The sequence below is a fragment of the Phallusia mammillata genome, chromosome 1, assembly GCF_965637545.1.
Source record: "Phallusia mammillata chromosome 1, kaPhaMamm4.hap1.1, whole genome shotgun sequence".
Lineage (NCBI taxonomy): Eukaryota > Metazoa > Chordata > Ascidiacea > Phlebobranchia > Ascidiidae > Phallusia > Phallusia mammillata.
Genome location: NC_137252.1, coordinates 11,439,897 through 11,454,295, shown reverse-complemented (window position 1 = coordinate 11,454,295; position 14,399 = coordinate 11,439,897). Strand labels below are relative to the sequence as shown.

General features: G+C 36.8%; 3 protein-coding genes across 4 annotated transcripts; 2 read left to right on the top strand and 1 right to left on the bottom strand.

The window, feature by feature from the left end:
* The first annotated feature begins 16 nt into the window (after positions 1-16).
* Positions 17-3,136, top strand: LOC145217614 (zinc finger BED domain-containing protein 4-like). The gene has a single exon (XM_080084907.1). It carries the CDS (start codon positions 819-821, stop codon positions 2,949-2,951), a length of 2,133 nt encoding a protein of 710 aa, XP_079941033.1. The 5' UTR covers positions 17-818; the 3' UTR covers positions 2,952-3,136.
* Positions 3,137-3,499: 363 nt separating this feature from the next.
* Positions 3,500-9,210, top strand: LOC145225349 (RNA exonuclease 4-like). Of its 2 annotated transcripts, none has more exons than XM_080092044.1 (4): positions 3,500-4,147; positions 4,630-4,784; positions 5,589-5,753; positions 5,830-6,304. In XM_080092044.1, exons 1-4 carry the CDS (start codon positions 3,614-3,616, stop codon positions 5,996-5,998), a joined length of 1,023 nt encoding a protein of 340 aa, XP_079948170.1. In that variant the 5' UTR covers positions 3,500-3,613; the 3' UTR covers positions 5,999-6,304. The 2 variants fall into 2 exon arrangements, with proteins under 2 accessions (XP_079948170.1, XP_079948164.1); XM_080092038.1 differs by lacking the exon at positions 5,830-6,304 and adding an exon at positions 8,686-9,210 and having other exon boundaries at positions 3,503-4,147.
* On the bottom strand, positions 9,134-13,255 carry LOC145225385 (protein max-like). The gene is made up of 5 exons (XM_080092071.1): positions 13,115-13,255; positions 10,944-10,973; positions 10,407-10,514; positions 10,215-10,338; positions 9,134-9,884 (listed from the first exon to the last, which is right to left on the bottom strand). Exons 1-5 carry the CDS (start codon positions 13,172-13,174, stop codon positions 9,787-9,789), a joined length of 420 nt encoding a protein of 139 aa, XP_079948197.1. The 5' UTR covers positions 13,175-13,255; the 3' UTR covers positions 9,134-9,786.
* Positions 13,256-14,399: the final 1,144 nt, after the last annotated feature.

The window sequence follows — 14,399 nt, the reverse complement described above, 5'->3', positions numbered from 1 at the left end:
TGGTAATTCGGTCTATTATTAAAATATACCTAAACGAAAGATATACCTAGCTATACCTAAAACGAAAGATATGTTTGGCGAAATATTTGGCACTGACCGTCATTGTATCATTTTGAACGTTTTTTTAGGTGAAATTGATGTTGAACGTAGACTACATTTTGAATAATCGCGACGTGTAGGCCTATATACCCTGTTATAAAAATTGTTGGTTTGCAACGATACTCGCAACCAAACCTGAATGTGGTTGTGGTCGTATGCAGACTTGGACAACTAGATAATTCTAGTTGTCTAATTGGGCAAATTAGAGCAAAATGGCGGTAATTCTAATTTCAATCTAGTTTGGAAATATCGAGTAAGCTCTAGTTCTAATTCTAATCTAATTTACATTTTTCAAAAAATCGCTAGTTTGTCCAACGACATTTACAAGCATGCGTTTCTTGTCCAAATCGCACAGAGACATGTTGCTAACAAAACCCATCCCTTATTGAAACATGTTTCTGTCACACTCGGCATTGTGACGAACAATACCTACCCCATGAGCTGTTGCAACACAATGTAGTCTGGTACCAAATAGAAACACAGTTTGTCTGCCAGTTGTATTACGCATTGATGTTCAATTGCCTAAATCAGTTAGTATTTTCAGTCATGGAGATTTGCAGTTTAGGGAAAATTTAGTTTTAGCTGTGTTGTTAGTTCTTCTTTTAGAGCACTGCAGGCCAAACTAGCGTAGGTATTATAGTCTTAAAATCCAAAACTATGTTTTTATTTTTTGCTTAGAGTAGTACTTATTTACAAAAAGGTTTGCACTAAGGTTGAAAATGAACATAGCTCCAGAAGAATCAAGTATCAAAACAAGTGTAGGTGAGAAACAGCTTCCAGCATCGCTTCGCCCATTTTTTGAATTATTAGATCCAGATTCAGAACATCCAATAGCGCAATGTTTGCTATGTGTGAAGAAAAAAACAAAAAACTCCAAGTATAAGGGTTTCAAAAATTCCTTGTCCAACTGGGAAGCGCATTTGTCCTGTATGCACCCGAAGGAAAACCGAAAGTACCGGGATGCGAAAGCTGAGGAAGCTGCTAAAATAGCAAAGGGTCAACACGATGGCAATTGTTTTTGTCCGTCAAAGTCAAAAAGTCAAGCCTCGCAAAAATCTCTAGTAAAAATAACAGACCATTTTCGCAAAGATGCTGCGAAAAAATATTCCAAACATCACCCGAAACAAAGGCAAATAACCCAGCTGTTGCTGAAAAGCATTGCTTGTGATTCATTGCCAATCTCAATTGTTGACAAACCAAGCTTTCGGGGACTTTTAGGCGAACTTAATGAGAGCTATGCGATACCTCATCGGCAAACGATTAAAGAAACCCACCTCCCCTTTACAGAAAAGCTAGTCATAAACGGAATCAAAGCTGAAATGAAAAGTTTGACCAGCGTGTATGTCACTGTTGACATTTGGACTAACCGTCAAATGCGTTCTTTTATAGGATTTACTGTACATTTTGTGGACGACGAATTTAATCTTAAGTCTCGACTTCTATGTTGTGAACATTTCGCCGAGAGACACACAGCGGTCAATATAGCTAACAGATATGAAGATGTTGTCATGCGATATCAAATCGATGGCAAAGTTCGACGTGTCATAAGCGACAACGCTAGCTCAATGAAAAAAGCCTTTGACTTTTCGCTAATAGATATAAAGACGACTGAAATGAAAGTTGGAAACGACGAAGACATACAATTCAGCGACAAGGAAGATTTTCATGACCCAAATGTAGACCTTGATACACTTTTAGCACTGCTGCCAAAGTGGGTGTCTTGCTTTGCGCATACTATGCAACTGTGTATCGTCCACGCACTAGAAAACATAAATACCAAGCTACCCAATGAAGCAGAAGATCATGTCTCTAAGCGAGTTGTGATCCACTCTACGATTACAAAAGTGGCGAAGGTGGCCCGGACACTACGAGCCAGTACAACGGCAAGCGAGTTTTTACACAAAAAGAATGTCTACTTGTTGATGAAAAACCAGACGAGATGGAATTCGTCTCTTAAAATGTTTCGCTCGTTTGTAAAGGCAGGCAAGGATGTGTTAAATGCGGCCATCGACGAGTTGGCTAAGTCTCAGAAAGAAAAGAGTGCGTTGAAATTAAGCTCTACAGAGCTTGTTGTGATCACGGAACTCGTCGATGTGCTAAGCCCATTTGAAGCTGCAATGTCTCAAGTTGAAGGGGAAAAGAATGTAACAATAAGCAATGTGTGCGCTGTTGTCATCGGCCTGAAGAAATCACTGGAAGGAATGGCACTGATACTGCACATTTGCCAAGTCTTGTCTCGTATTCTAGTTGAACAAGTTAACATAAGGCTAAATCCTTATCTTGAACAAGAAGATTTTCGATTCGCTACATTTTTAGATCCAAGATTTAAAGCCGACTGGTTGCAAACCGAAGAAGAAAGAGATTTACTTAAACAACTTTCTGCGCAATTGACGAAGGAACTTCTGAAAAGAAAAGCGGCTATTGATGCCGAGAACCGTGACAGTCCTTTGGATAGTGCTGGATCCGACCACGACCAGACCAGTAGCTCGTCTGAAGAGAAAGAGAACGCTCACCGAGGCTTGTTTTCGTTCATGCGGTCAAGTATGTCCAAGAAAAAGAGAAAAATTGCGGGTCCGACGCAAGAAAAGATTCTGGAAGATGAAGTAGAAAAGTACTTTGCAGGGGATTGTGAGAGTTTGGACTGTGATGTATTAGGGTACTGGAAAAACGAACAACGTTTTCCTCATCTTAAGATTGCTGCTCGGGAACTACTTGGAATGACAGCCACATCAGCTCCGTCTGAACGTGTTTTCAGCCACGCCGGCGAATTATACCGTGCTAAACGTGCCAATCTTGGTGTTAAAATTTTCGCCATTCTTATGCTTATGAGAATAAATTCCGATTTGATATAAACTGAAGTTGCTTGGTTTAAATCTAATTCTAGTTGGAATTCTAGTTTAGTTTCCAGTTTTTAAAATAGTGGTAATTCTAATTCTAATCTAATTTGAAAATAACCGAGATGCTCTAATTTTAATTCTAATCTAATTTAAAAAACCGAAAAAAGATCTAGTTGTCCAAGTCTGTCGTATGTTCGTGCTCGTTAAAGCAATACGAGTGTTGTGTACCTTTAACGGCCAAGTCGGTTTGTCTATTTGTAACAAATAAACCTTGAACTTTACATTCTTTCGGCACGAGTTGGTAAGTCGTATTTGACACAAAAAACATATAGGGTGTTTTAGTGAACGACGAAGGGTCATGACGTCATCGAATAAAACAATTTTTGAGTTAAACCTGAACAAATATAAAACAATTTTCCATGTTTGAAACTGAATATTAATGACAACTATTACGAAACTCATTTATATTCCTGTGGTATGACAAATCGCTTTAAGTTTATTAAACATTTTAAATTTAATTTCTACTTCCCCAAAAGCAAATCTGAAATCATGCGTGCGAAATAAGCACTGAAGCGTGATGAGTGTGGAGACAGAATAATGCGGTCGTCACAAATTGTGGATGTTCATTGAATTTTCGCCGATTTGTCGATAGTTATGTCAAGCTAATGTAATTAAGCATGGGAAAGTCTAAGTCTAACAGTTCCAAATGTTCAGAGAACTGGAAATCGCTCCAGAAAGAACTTTCTCAAAATAAAACTGAAACCAAAACTTCAGACACAACAGCGACAATGTTAAATCAAACAAGCACAAAGCGAAAAATGAATTTTGCTATAAGTGAGCCACCAGTTGCAGAAAAAATTAAAAAGGGCGATCATAAGAAAACCTTAGACATACCGACGGAACGCAAAGTCAAAAAAGGAAAACTAAAACATGATAAAGCAAAAATGGACACAAACAAAGATGGTTTCGCAAAGAATAAACTAACCAAAAACATACCACAGAAGGTTGAAACTGGAGGAAGTGAAGCACCAAAGAAAAAACGTAAAAAGCTGGATGACATTTGGTTTGACGATATTCCATTTGAAGACATAATGGAAGCAGAGGAGGATAGTTCTTTGATGTTAAATGTTAATAAGAAATCAAATCAGCGACAAAGAAGTCACACTGCAAAAAAACTCACTAAATCCAATGCATATGGTGGACTAACCAAGGTAATGCAAGAAACCTGTAAAATTATGGCTGAGACATTTCACTCAAATTCACTGCAGGTCATTGTTGTATTGACAGCCAACTGTTTACATTGAATTAAGTTAGGCATGCTGTTTTAAAAGCTTTGTATCTTTACCAAATGAGTTGTAACAAACCATGGCAGAATGATGTCTGTGGAATTGATTATTATTCACATTAAAACTGGAGTTGACTTAAAACACTAAAAAGATCCAACAAAATTATTTTATCAATGGAACATTTATCAAACCAGTTTAACTTTGTCTGATTCACTTTTTTTCCCCAGGCAAACCATATTTATCATTTTATCCAAATGCTGATTATTGTTAAGTACGAGGTTTAAAACTAGACATGAATCATGTCTCTCTGAAGCTTTGGCTTGAAAGTGTTACTCTGGTACTAGTCACAACAAACAGTTTAATAAAAAACATATTGGTAAAACCAGGGCTAAGCTATTTCTGTTTAGGTCATTGCAATGGATTGTGAAATGGTTGGAGTTGGTGAGGGTGGACGAGAATCTGTACTTGCCCGTGTTTCACTTGTGAACCAATTTGGCAAATGCATTTATGACAAGTTTGTCAAATCAAGGGAGGAGGTCACAGACTACAGAACATTTGTGAGGTAATTCCATAGTAAGAATTGTACTATTTGTACACATGCAGTATAAGTCTAACTCCAACCACATTGAGTAAATGGGTGGTAATAAATACTGCATGTTGCCAAATGATTTTTGGAGTTTGAGAATGTAATCCCCAACAAGGGTAAATAAGACTTCAATTACAAACCCTCACCTTAACCCAAATAGCTTCTATCATCAGTGCTTTCAAAAGTTTAAAAAATATGAATTGTGCATGGGATATATTTATGCCTTAAAACTGCTTGCCATGTGATAACATGCAGTATTTAGTAGTGATGGGACGATACCAGGTTTTGAAGCGAGTACCGATACCGAGTACGAGTACCACATGTATATACCTTCGATACCGAGTACGATTACCGAGTACTTAAGTGCAGTGTTGTACTTAGTTGTGTATGACCTGCTAATTTATCTGTCATGGTCGGCGTACAGGCGTGCACACACACATGCAGAAAAAAGTAATCTCCATACGATAGCGAAAAAGATACGTAAACTGGCGGAACTTTTTCCCAAATTTGTACTGTCCGAAGCATATATTGGCACAAAGTTTTCAGTGTTCTTATGGTGTAAATCGGCCTTCGGTACTCGCACGTTGGTATCGAAAACTGAGACAAAATATTTCGATACCGAGTACGAGTATCGATACCACTGAAATCGTTCGATACCATCGATACCGAGTACCGGGTACCCGTCCCATCACCAGTATTTAGTACCACTACAGTGAACAGTAAAAACATCAGTAGAGCAAAATGTGAATTTGTTCTTTAACGATTTGTATTATAATGTAGTGGTGTGCGACCGTCGGACTTGGAAAATGCTGATAAGTTTGATGTTGTGCAAAAAGAAGTGTCAGATATTTTGCATGGCAGGATATTAGTTGGCCATGCTCTTTGGAATGACATGAAAGTTCTTTTCCTGGACCACCCCAAAAAGTGTGTTCGAGACACTGCCAAGTAAGAACATAATAAACGTTGTTTTACTTCAATCACTTTGCATGTTTTTTCGACCTATATGTCACAAATATTCTAGACCGCCCCATGACAATATCCTGCGACCCAATTACAACGCATCACGGACAATTTCTGTACGTCTAGAGCAGTGGTTCTTAACCTTTTTTGTGTTGTTACCCGCAAAATGTTTTGATGGATATCAATTACTCCTTTTTGGAAAAACATCACCTAATATTTTTGGGGTCTAAATTAGCCTTACTACTACAAAAGAAACAAACGCTACCTCACGCCTATGATGCCTATCACAAACTGGACTATACCGTCAATTGTATACGAAACAGATATTTACGAGAGACTCTAGTTCTAGTTTTATGACATCACAAATAGCATGGTTATGAGTGAAACATATTGAGACTTTTAGAGTAGAAGCGCATGACAACGTTTGCCATCAAAGTTACTTCTTTTTTATTTTGAAAATGTGGCAGGACGCCGAGAAATCTATTAAGATTGACTTTTTATTGAATAATTATGGGTCCCCTTCCCTGAAGGGGACACATTGTTTTTGTCTATATATATATTTTTTTCTTTTTTTCTTTCTAACGCGCATTTGTTCCCACGTTTTTGTCAAGAAAGAATGGTTCAAACTTTTTCATATTTACACACATTATAGATATTGGTCTAAAGATGGTCCATGTGAATTTTGACCCCATTTGATCCCTCAGTTCACCCACAGCCCCCCAAAGCGTGAATTTTTTAACGCAGATTTGTTCCCATGTTTTGGTCAAGAAAGAATGGTTCAAACTTTTTCAAATTTACACTTATTATAGATATTGGTCAAAAAATGGTCCATGTGAATTTTGACCCCGTTTGACCCCTCGGTTCACCCACAGCCCCCAAAACGTAAAATTTTTAAAACGGCTATACTTGCTAAAGCAGATGTTTCTGGAGTTTCATACTCTTTGATTGGTACATTGCAGCGTATTTTAAACTAAAACTATTTTGTAACTTGAAGTTGTATATATCCATTTTCACCCCTTTACCCCCAAATATTTGTTTGTTTGTTCACATGTTATTGAGGCCAGAAATACAAGACTTAACCTGCTGAAATTTTAAACAGCTGTGGATAGGGTGCTCCTTGTTGGCTGGTAAAAATGCAGTGCAATCGGCTCAGTAATAGTAAAAATATGTTTTTACATGCTGTCTTCTGTCATATTTGTGCTCGCTCAGTGCACAGCTGACGCAATGAGAGTGATTGACGATAGTGGCACATGGAAAAAATGCCTCTGCTTCACGCATGAATGCAGTCGTCACTTGACCATTTTCTCACTGGTTGGAATTAAGATGAAACGGTGTTAGTGATATTGCGCTGTAAACGTTAACGCTGCGGGGTCACGGCAGGGACAGGCGATGCGTATGACGTCATGACCGTATTTGCCTGTCGTTCAGTGCACAGCTGACGCAATGGGAGTGATTGACCATAGTGGCGCATAGAAAAAAATGCCTCTGCTTCACGCATGAACGCAGTCGTTACGTGACCATTTTCTCAGTCAGATAGAAGTCTCAACTCTCAAGGGAGTAATTCACTTGTTTACGATTAAGGCGGGTGAATGCAGCGGGAGTGCTCAGCTTGACGTCCGGACCGACGTATGAGGCAGTCGTGTGGGTGATTAGAAATCAGCTGTTTTTGCGCAGCTATGCTATGTCGTTTTATTAAGTTATCAAGCACATTTTAAGTTTTGGAAAATTGTGTTTAAAAACTGACCTTGAACGACAATATCAAGGTCAAAGCATGAGAATAAATTGAAAGTAATTTTCCTGTTCCTATTGACTGTTTTTTGTAATTATATGACAATAATGATGCAAAAACAATACGGGCAAAACTTTTTGGATTAAGGCTAAAGTTGGTTAAGCTTGTCCTTAGGAATCTAAAAATAACCAGGGTGTTTGTTTACCATAAATCCACACAAACGCGCGTGTGGGGACCCATTCGTTTTTGCTTGCAAAAACAATCATATGTGTAGATCAAATGATGTGTATAGTAAATTGGTAAATATCTAACAGTGATTGTGCCCTATTTTTACTGTTACCAAATCGCATATGTACATGTGTGGGGACCCATTAGATTATGCTTGCAGAAACAATTAGGTTATAAAGTGCCAGGAAAAAGATAGGGACCCAATGAAATGTAGGTGCCAAATATATATCCATTATAAATATAGTAAATGGATATGTGATACATCGTTAAATATGATGTAGTATATATAAACTGGCAATATATATATATCCGAAAACCACTATTCTAGTTTTGAATAAATTTTACCCTCATTACAAAATGTTTGCTGGTTACAATAATGATTATCAAGAATCTAAAGATAACTATAACAGAAAATCTATGTTACCCCTTTTAAAATGCCAATTTACCCCTTTGGGGTAATTATCCACAGGTTAAGAACCACTGGTCTAGAGTCTATCGTTGCAGGCGCTATTGTGTTGTCATTGTTCTACTATGCTAGTTTTATCGCATCGCCGTTGCAGTGTTCATTGTTTTATCTATAGGAAATGGTCACAACAAGTTAACGCCTTTTTCCCGATCATTGTAATGCAAGGTATATAAGCGCCCCCGTCTAATAGTTAAAAAAAACATAACATGGAATGATATAGACTGGAATAGAGATAACTGCGAAGTAGCGCCGGACTAGTGCTGGATTGTTGTTGTCGTTGTTTGATTATCTGTGAATAAATGTAAAAGGAAAGGATTGCTGCCGATCAGAGTACACGAGCGTTAGCTGTTAAGGAACTTCCGATAGTCAGTCCCAAACTTTTGCGTACCCGTGAAAACAGGAACGCGACACTATATTTTATGTATTTTGGTGTTCTAGATGTCAAAAAAGTTTTTCATTCAGCTTGCTTTTTTAATAATTTCTAATATTTCTAGGTACAAGCCTTTTAAAACCATGGTTGGTGGAAAATCGCCAGCCTTGAGAGTTCTTTGTTCCAAAATCCTTGGTGTTCAGGTTCAAAAGGGTGAACACAGCTCAGTGCAGGATGCACAAGCTGCAATGAGGCTCTACACAATGTTCAAGAAGCAATGGGAAGCTGAAAACCCAAATAAAACATTGAGTAAAAATCAAAAAAAGAAACGAAAAAGTGACTCTCAAATTAAGCTAATGTTGGAAAACACATGAATTTTGTTATATAACGGTCCTACTTCATGTAAAACCAGCAGATGAATATGGTAGGCATTCAAAGTTGAGTAAGCTATGGGGTGTTTATGGCAATCAGCACCAATAAAAAAAATTTTTTTCACAGTTGCATTTTTATTGTTCTAGTGAAGACACTGGAACCTAGTGCTGTTGCAGTAAACTGTAAAAAAGAACACAGTCTCTCAAACAACAAAGTTTATTGTAACAAAAACACGACTAAGAAGTTTTTTACTGCGGACTTTATGCAGTTCAAAACATTTGACATAATACAAAATTTGACATAATTTCAATCGACACAGACATTTCAACAGTAGTAAGAGTACAATGTTTTAAAACAGAATGGGCTTGCAAGGCACAGCATGGAAGCTCACTTGGAGAGGGTAATATTTATCAAAGTTAGATTTTTAAAATTTCATACATTTGTAATTACCTATCTCAAAAGATTTATTACAAACAAATCAATCCAACAACTGTTGAAAAAAAGGTTACACAAAAATCAAGCATTTCATAACCAATTTTTGTGCCGACAAGACAACAATAAAATATTCTAATGAGGTGGAGTAATAGTGGATTTTTTAGTTGAATGAAAGAATTTCTGTGTTAAAAAATGCATCTGTTTTTTTATAGTCCAATTGTATGCATTGCCAATCACTGAATTCAGCTTGAAAATCAAAACATTTGACAGTGCCAGATATGGTCACATTTTACTTGACTATCTTGTGTGTCTGAGAAGTATAAAAATATATGGAATATATCTGTATGTGCAGAAAGAAGTAAATTTCTAACGAGAAGTTAACAGGTATTGTTTGTGAGATTCAAACAAGATCCAATAGCTATGAGCTGTCTCGGCCGGTGTCCATAGGTTCTTGCATGTTTCCGGATTGATTGGTAGAAAATAAACCTTCACGTTTTGCTTTTTCAAGAGCATGAACTGCAACAAACATCAAAGGCAGTCAATCAACCATCAATAAGTAAACTCTAATATTTTTAACAAATTATTAAATGACAGATCTGTTAAATGAGATATACCGTAGACCTCCAACAAACTACATTCAGTTAATCAGGATCTGTGCCTAATTCGGACAAAACCTGGGGTACAATGATTTGTACTGTAGTAAGGCTTTTACCAATTGACATTGGGTAATCCACACATTTTTTTTTTAGATTGATTCAGAGAATAAGTGAGTTTGCTTGTCACATGACACCAAAACACACAGTTACAAAAAGCCTTCTTTCACTTGGAACATTTAACCTCACTTACTTCTGTGTTCCAACTGGTTGTTTTGACGTTTCAAATTGTCAATATCCTCTTTGTGTCCGGTGTTCCTGTTTGTCATATCTTGAATGTACTCAGTGGCCTTGTTCAGTATTTGTGCCCGGGATGCCTGTTAGGAAGCAAATAGTATATTACTACAACTACCTACAAATCATATAACTGATTTTAGAGTCTCACTTTTTCTCCTTGAAGTGATGGTACAGAGTCTCTTAGTCCATTAAAGCTTTCCTTTATATGGTCCCTCCGTTTCCTCTCCAAGGCATTATGATGGGATCGCTTGCTTAACTGTGAAATAGGGTTCATTTTGTGTGACATTTTAATGCAAAGGTTGCAGTTGTTGGTATAAAAACTACTTTTATGGGCTATTAGATAAGTCTTGTACAATTTAACTGACCAGTGAAATGCTGTAAATATAAATTACACAGTGCAAAACAACAAAGGGAAACAGTCTAACTAGTGAATAAGGGTGAAAAAGGATGAAAAAAATTGCCAGTGCACTAACAAAGCTATTGACTAGTTGGGTTTATTGGATTCACATCACCAACTATATACATCAAATGTCACATGGATTTTTTTTCCAGCACTGTTAGTTTCAGTGTTAACTAACACTTTGGTGTTATGTAATGAATTTTATTTAAAATTGCCATTTCTGTCAGGCTTTTAATTAATTAAACACTACACCACAAAACTAGGTGATAGAAGTAGAAAACTTACCCCAGTCGACATGTTGGACTTATCATCACCCTGCAACAAACACACAAACCTTTTTTATTTACATTTCAACTTTGAAAGCAAATACAATGTTTGTATTGAGTTGCACCACGGTTCTGCTATCACTGCTACATAACTTTATGTTCAATAGAACTCTACACCAGTTTAAAACATATGACATTTAGTCTTTTTTTCCTTGTAAAGGCATTTCTTCACAACGAAAAGTTTTTGGAAATCCTATTCTTTTGATGACAAAACATTAAGTAAAGTTTACATCAAAAAGTATGTGAGAATTCTTTTGTACGGGAAATTTTTTCAGTCTAACAAACCACATGAAATATATCATGACTTTTCGTGGCAGGTTTGTGATGTTTTCGAAGTAGATAAACTTTGGTCTATTGCTTTATCAAAATTAAAACATTTAATTTCACAACGATTAAATCTTTTTGGCCTGTTTAAGTTATATTATAATAAATGTTGAGTGAAAAGTTGGTAAATATCTGCTACAAAGGAAAGAAACAGTTTTGTTGAATGTTTGGTAAATATATACATGTTTCTTAATATCTATGACAGGGGTACACAACCTGCGGCCAAGTAGACGATTTTGTGCGGCTTTGAACATGTTTATTAAAATATATGCACTGGCGGCCATGACATAAAAACCTCTTTTGCTAATTTTGATTTTCAAACTGCATTAAATAGATTTTGTAAGACTGTAAAGAATATTACCAGCCTAGTGCCCCTGTGCACCACACTTTATATACGCCTATTGTGTGCAAACAACGCAAATAAACAGTCACCTCTTGCGTCACAATATAGATTATGACGTCATAAACAACTCAGACTGGTCGTCAGACTGTTTAGCTCAATCTGTGGATCAAGTTTCAAATTATCCGGGCTTTTTGAACGCCATTAAATGGTTTATGTATGTGTGGGACAAGCCCTATTTTCACATGATAAATTTAAAAACAAAAACAAGCAGGTAATTGGCGGCCGTTGGTGAAATAAGAATCTGCAATGCGGCCGTCTTAGCAAAAAGGTTGTGCACCCCTGATCTATAATCATGATTGGTGAATGCTATTTCAAGCGTGACTTACATTACATTTCAATGTACTTGACTATCTCTTTTCTATTCAGAAAAAAGAGCTTGGGTTGACAAAATATATGTTCTTTTTAACAGAACGAAAATTCAAGAAGGCTATTTGAACTAGTGATGGGACGATACCAGGTTTTGAAGCGAGTACCGATACTGAGTACGAGTACCACATGTATATACCTTCGATACTGAGTACCGAGTACTTAAGTGTAGTGTTGTACTTAGTTGTATATCACTGGCTAATTTATCTGCCATGGTCGGGGTACAGGCTTGCACACACACATACCGAAAAATGTTATCACCACATGACAGCGAAAAAAATATACGTAACCTGGCAGAACTTTTTCCCGATTTTGTGCTGTCCGAAGCAAATATTGGCGTAAAGTTGCCCGTATTCTTATGGTGTAAATCGGCCTTCGGTACTCGCGCGTTGGTATCGAAAACTGAGACAAAATATTTCGATACCGAGTACGAGTATCGATACCACTGAAATTGTTCGATACCATCGATACCGAGTACTCGTCCCATCACTAATTTGAACTAAAGTAAACAACATTTTTTGTACTGATCAGATGTCACAAATTAAAATAGGTGCATATTAGAGTTCCTTCTCAAAAAAGTCTTGAAAAAAACAGTCTCGGTTCTCGAGAAAAACATTTTTAAAAAAACGCGAGAAATTATGTCACATATCAACAAAAAAACATGCGAGAAATTATGTCACATATAAACAATAACTGAATGTTACACCATTATGTATATTTTTTGTTATAACTCGCCCATAGAGTGCACATTGTTTTTGACGTTTGGCAGCGATCAATACTAGCAATTGCTATTTGGAGTGAAAAAGTGTACAATTTTCTTTGACTTTGTTTAAATATCTGCTAAAATTTTTAGACTCTCGAGAAATGAATTTTTAATTTCCCATTTCTCGAGAAACAAAAAAAGTCAAGAAATAGAGGAACCCTGTGCATATATGTATATACATATAAAACAAAAAAAATGCCACAACCATCAATCCTAATCATAATATTTGAAATTTTGTTACTTTTCAAAACCAACCATATGAACACTTATTTACATCACTATCGACGTCCACCTCCCTATCTTCATCAAAGCACTTTGTGTATTCGTGATCCATCTTGTCCGTCGTTTTTGAACAGCCCCTTGGACTGTTGCACTTAATTTTTTTGTAGTTAACCTAAAACGAAATAACACGGTTTGTCAGCTATGTTGACACAACAAACAAAAATATGTTGACAGACCACAAAATAAGTGCATAAACGCTAAGCAAAAAGACAAAGACACTCGTCTTTATGAGCTGAAAACATAACAGACAACACAACAAACAAGCCAGCATCAACCAGGAACTCGTGTACTATGGATTCGGTTGACTAATTTTCTGTTCTCGATGCTTATTCAACTGTGACATTTTTTCTGCTCAAATGAAGTGAAAAAGAAAGTTTTGCACATTGTCAAAAAAAATTAAGCAAAACAACATTAATACATAGCAGTGACAAAACGTTGTGTAATAATCTACCAGATTGGCCTACAGTAGTGGTTCCGCAAATGGATGCAAGTCTCCCCTAATACTCTGATATAAATGCTATTTCATCTGTAAATATTTTCCACATTGGTAATTTTGTAAAAAAATGGGCAAAATGCCAAAATCACTAAAACACATGGAAGTGACAAAAGTTGTATGTATTGTATTTATACAGATACTTTACAATCAACATCAACATCGCTTTGTTCTCTTTTCATGTCGATATATCAACGATTTGCTGCTTGCCTGCTATACGACCGACAGTGCGCTTGTCGTTAGTCCCACTGCGATAAACAGTTGCAATCTCGTGTTGTAAATCTTGGTTTTCTCATCGCGCACTGAGGGACAAGGCGGCGTTCACGTAATAAATTTCTCACCATAATTTAGTTTCAATTCGTTTGAATTCGAACAAACGTTGTTGAAACAACGCAATGGAAAGTGCAAATGGTTTAAACAGTTTCGTTCGCAGAAACAATCGATTGTCGCCAAACAGTAGGTGTTGATGTGGAATCTTGTCCACACTGACCCCAAGGGACATAAAACGTCACACTAGGCTAAGCCGCTAGGCTCGAGTTTCATGAATTTGAGTTTCTTTTCCAGTCGTCTCATCGTGACAGTTTCGAAATTTTTAGGCAGTATCGAACTCTGAGAGGCTATTTGCCTGTGTGCGATCAAAATAAGGCAACAGTGTTGAAAATAAACGTTTGTTGTGAATTTGAGGGACACATGCTATGCAAATAAATTGTTAGTTTTTTGGAGTTTCTGATTTGGTGACATGCATGGATTTGTTTGAGTTTGACTTGGTTACTAAAACTCGCAA

Coding starts and splice junctions, on each gene's coding strand:
- LOC145217614 (XM_080084907.1), top strand. CDS start 819: ATGAACATAGCTCCAGAAGAATCAAGTATCAAAACAAGTGTAGGTGAG.
- LOC145225349 (XM_080092038.1), top strand. CDS start 3,614: ATGGGAAAGTCTAAGTCTAACAGTTCCAAATGTTCAGAGAACTGGAAA. Junction 4,148..4,629: donor CATATGGTGGACTAACCAAG/GTAATGCAAGAA, acceptor ATTTCTGTTTAG/GTCATTGCAATGGATTGTGA. Junction 5,754..8,685: donor TGTGTTCGAGACACTGCCAA/GTAAGAACATAA, acceptor TAATATTTCTAG/GTACAAGCCTTTTAAAACCA.
- LOC145225385 (XM_080092071.1), bottom strand. CDS start 13,174: ATGGATCACGAATACACAAAGTGCTTTGATGAAGATAGGGAGGTGGAC. Junction 10,515..10,943: donor AGTCCAACATGTCGACTGGG/GTAAGTTTTCTA, acceptor CCTATTTCACAG/TTAAGCAAGCGATCCCATCA. Junction 10,339..10,406: donor CATCACTTCAAGGAGAAAAA/GTGAGACTCTAA, acceptor GCTTCCTAACAG/GCATCCCGGGCACAAATACT.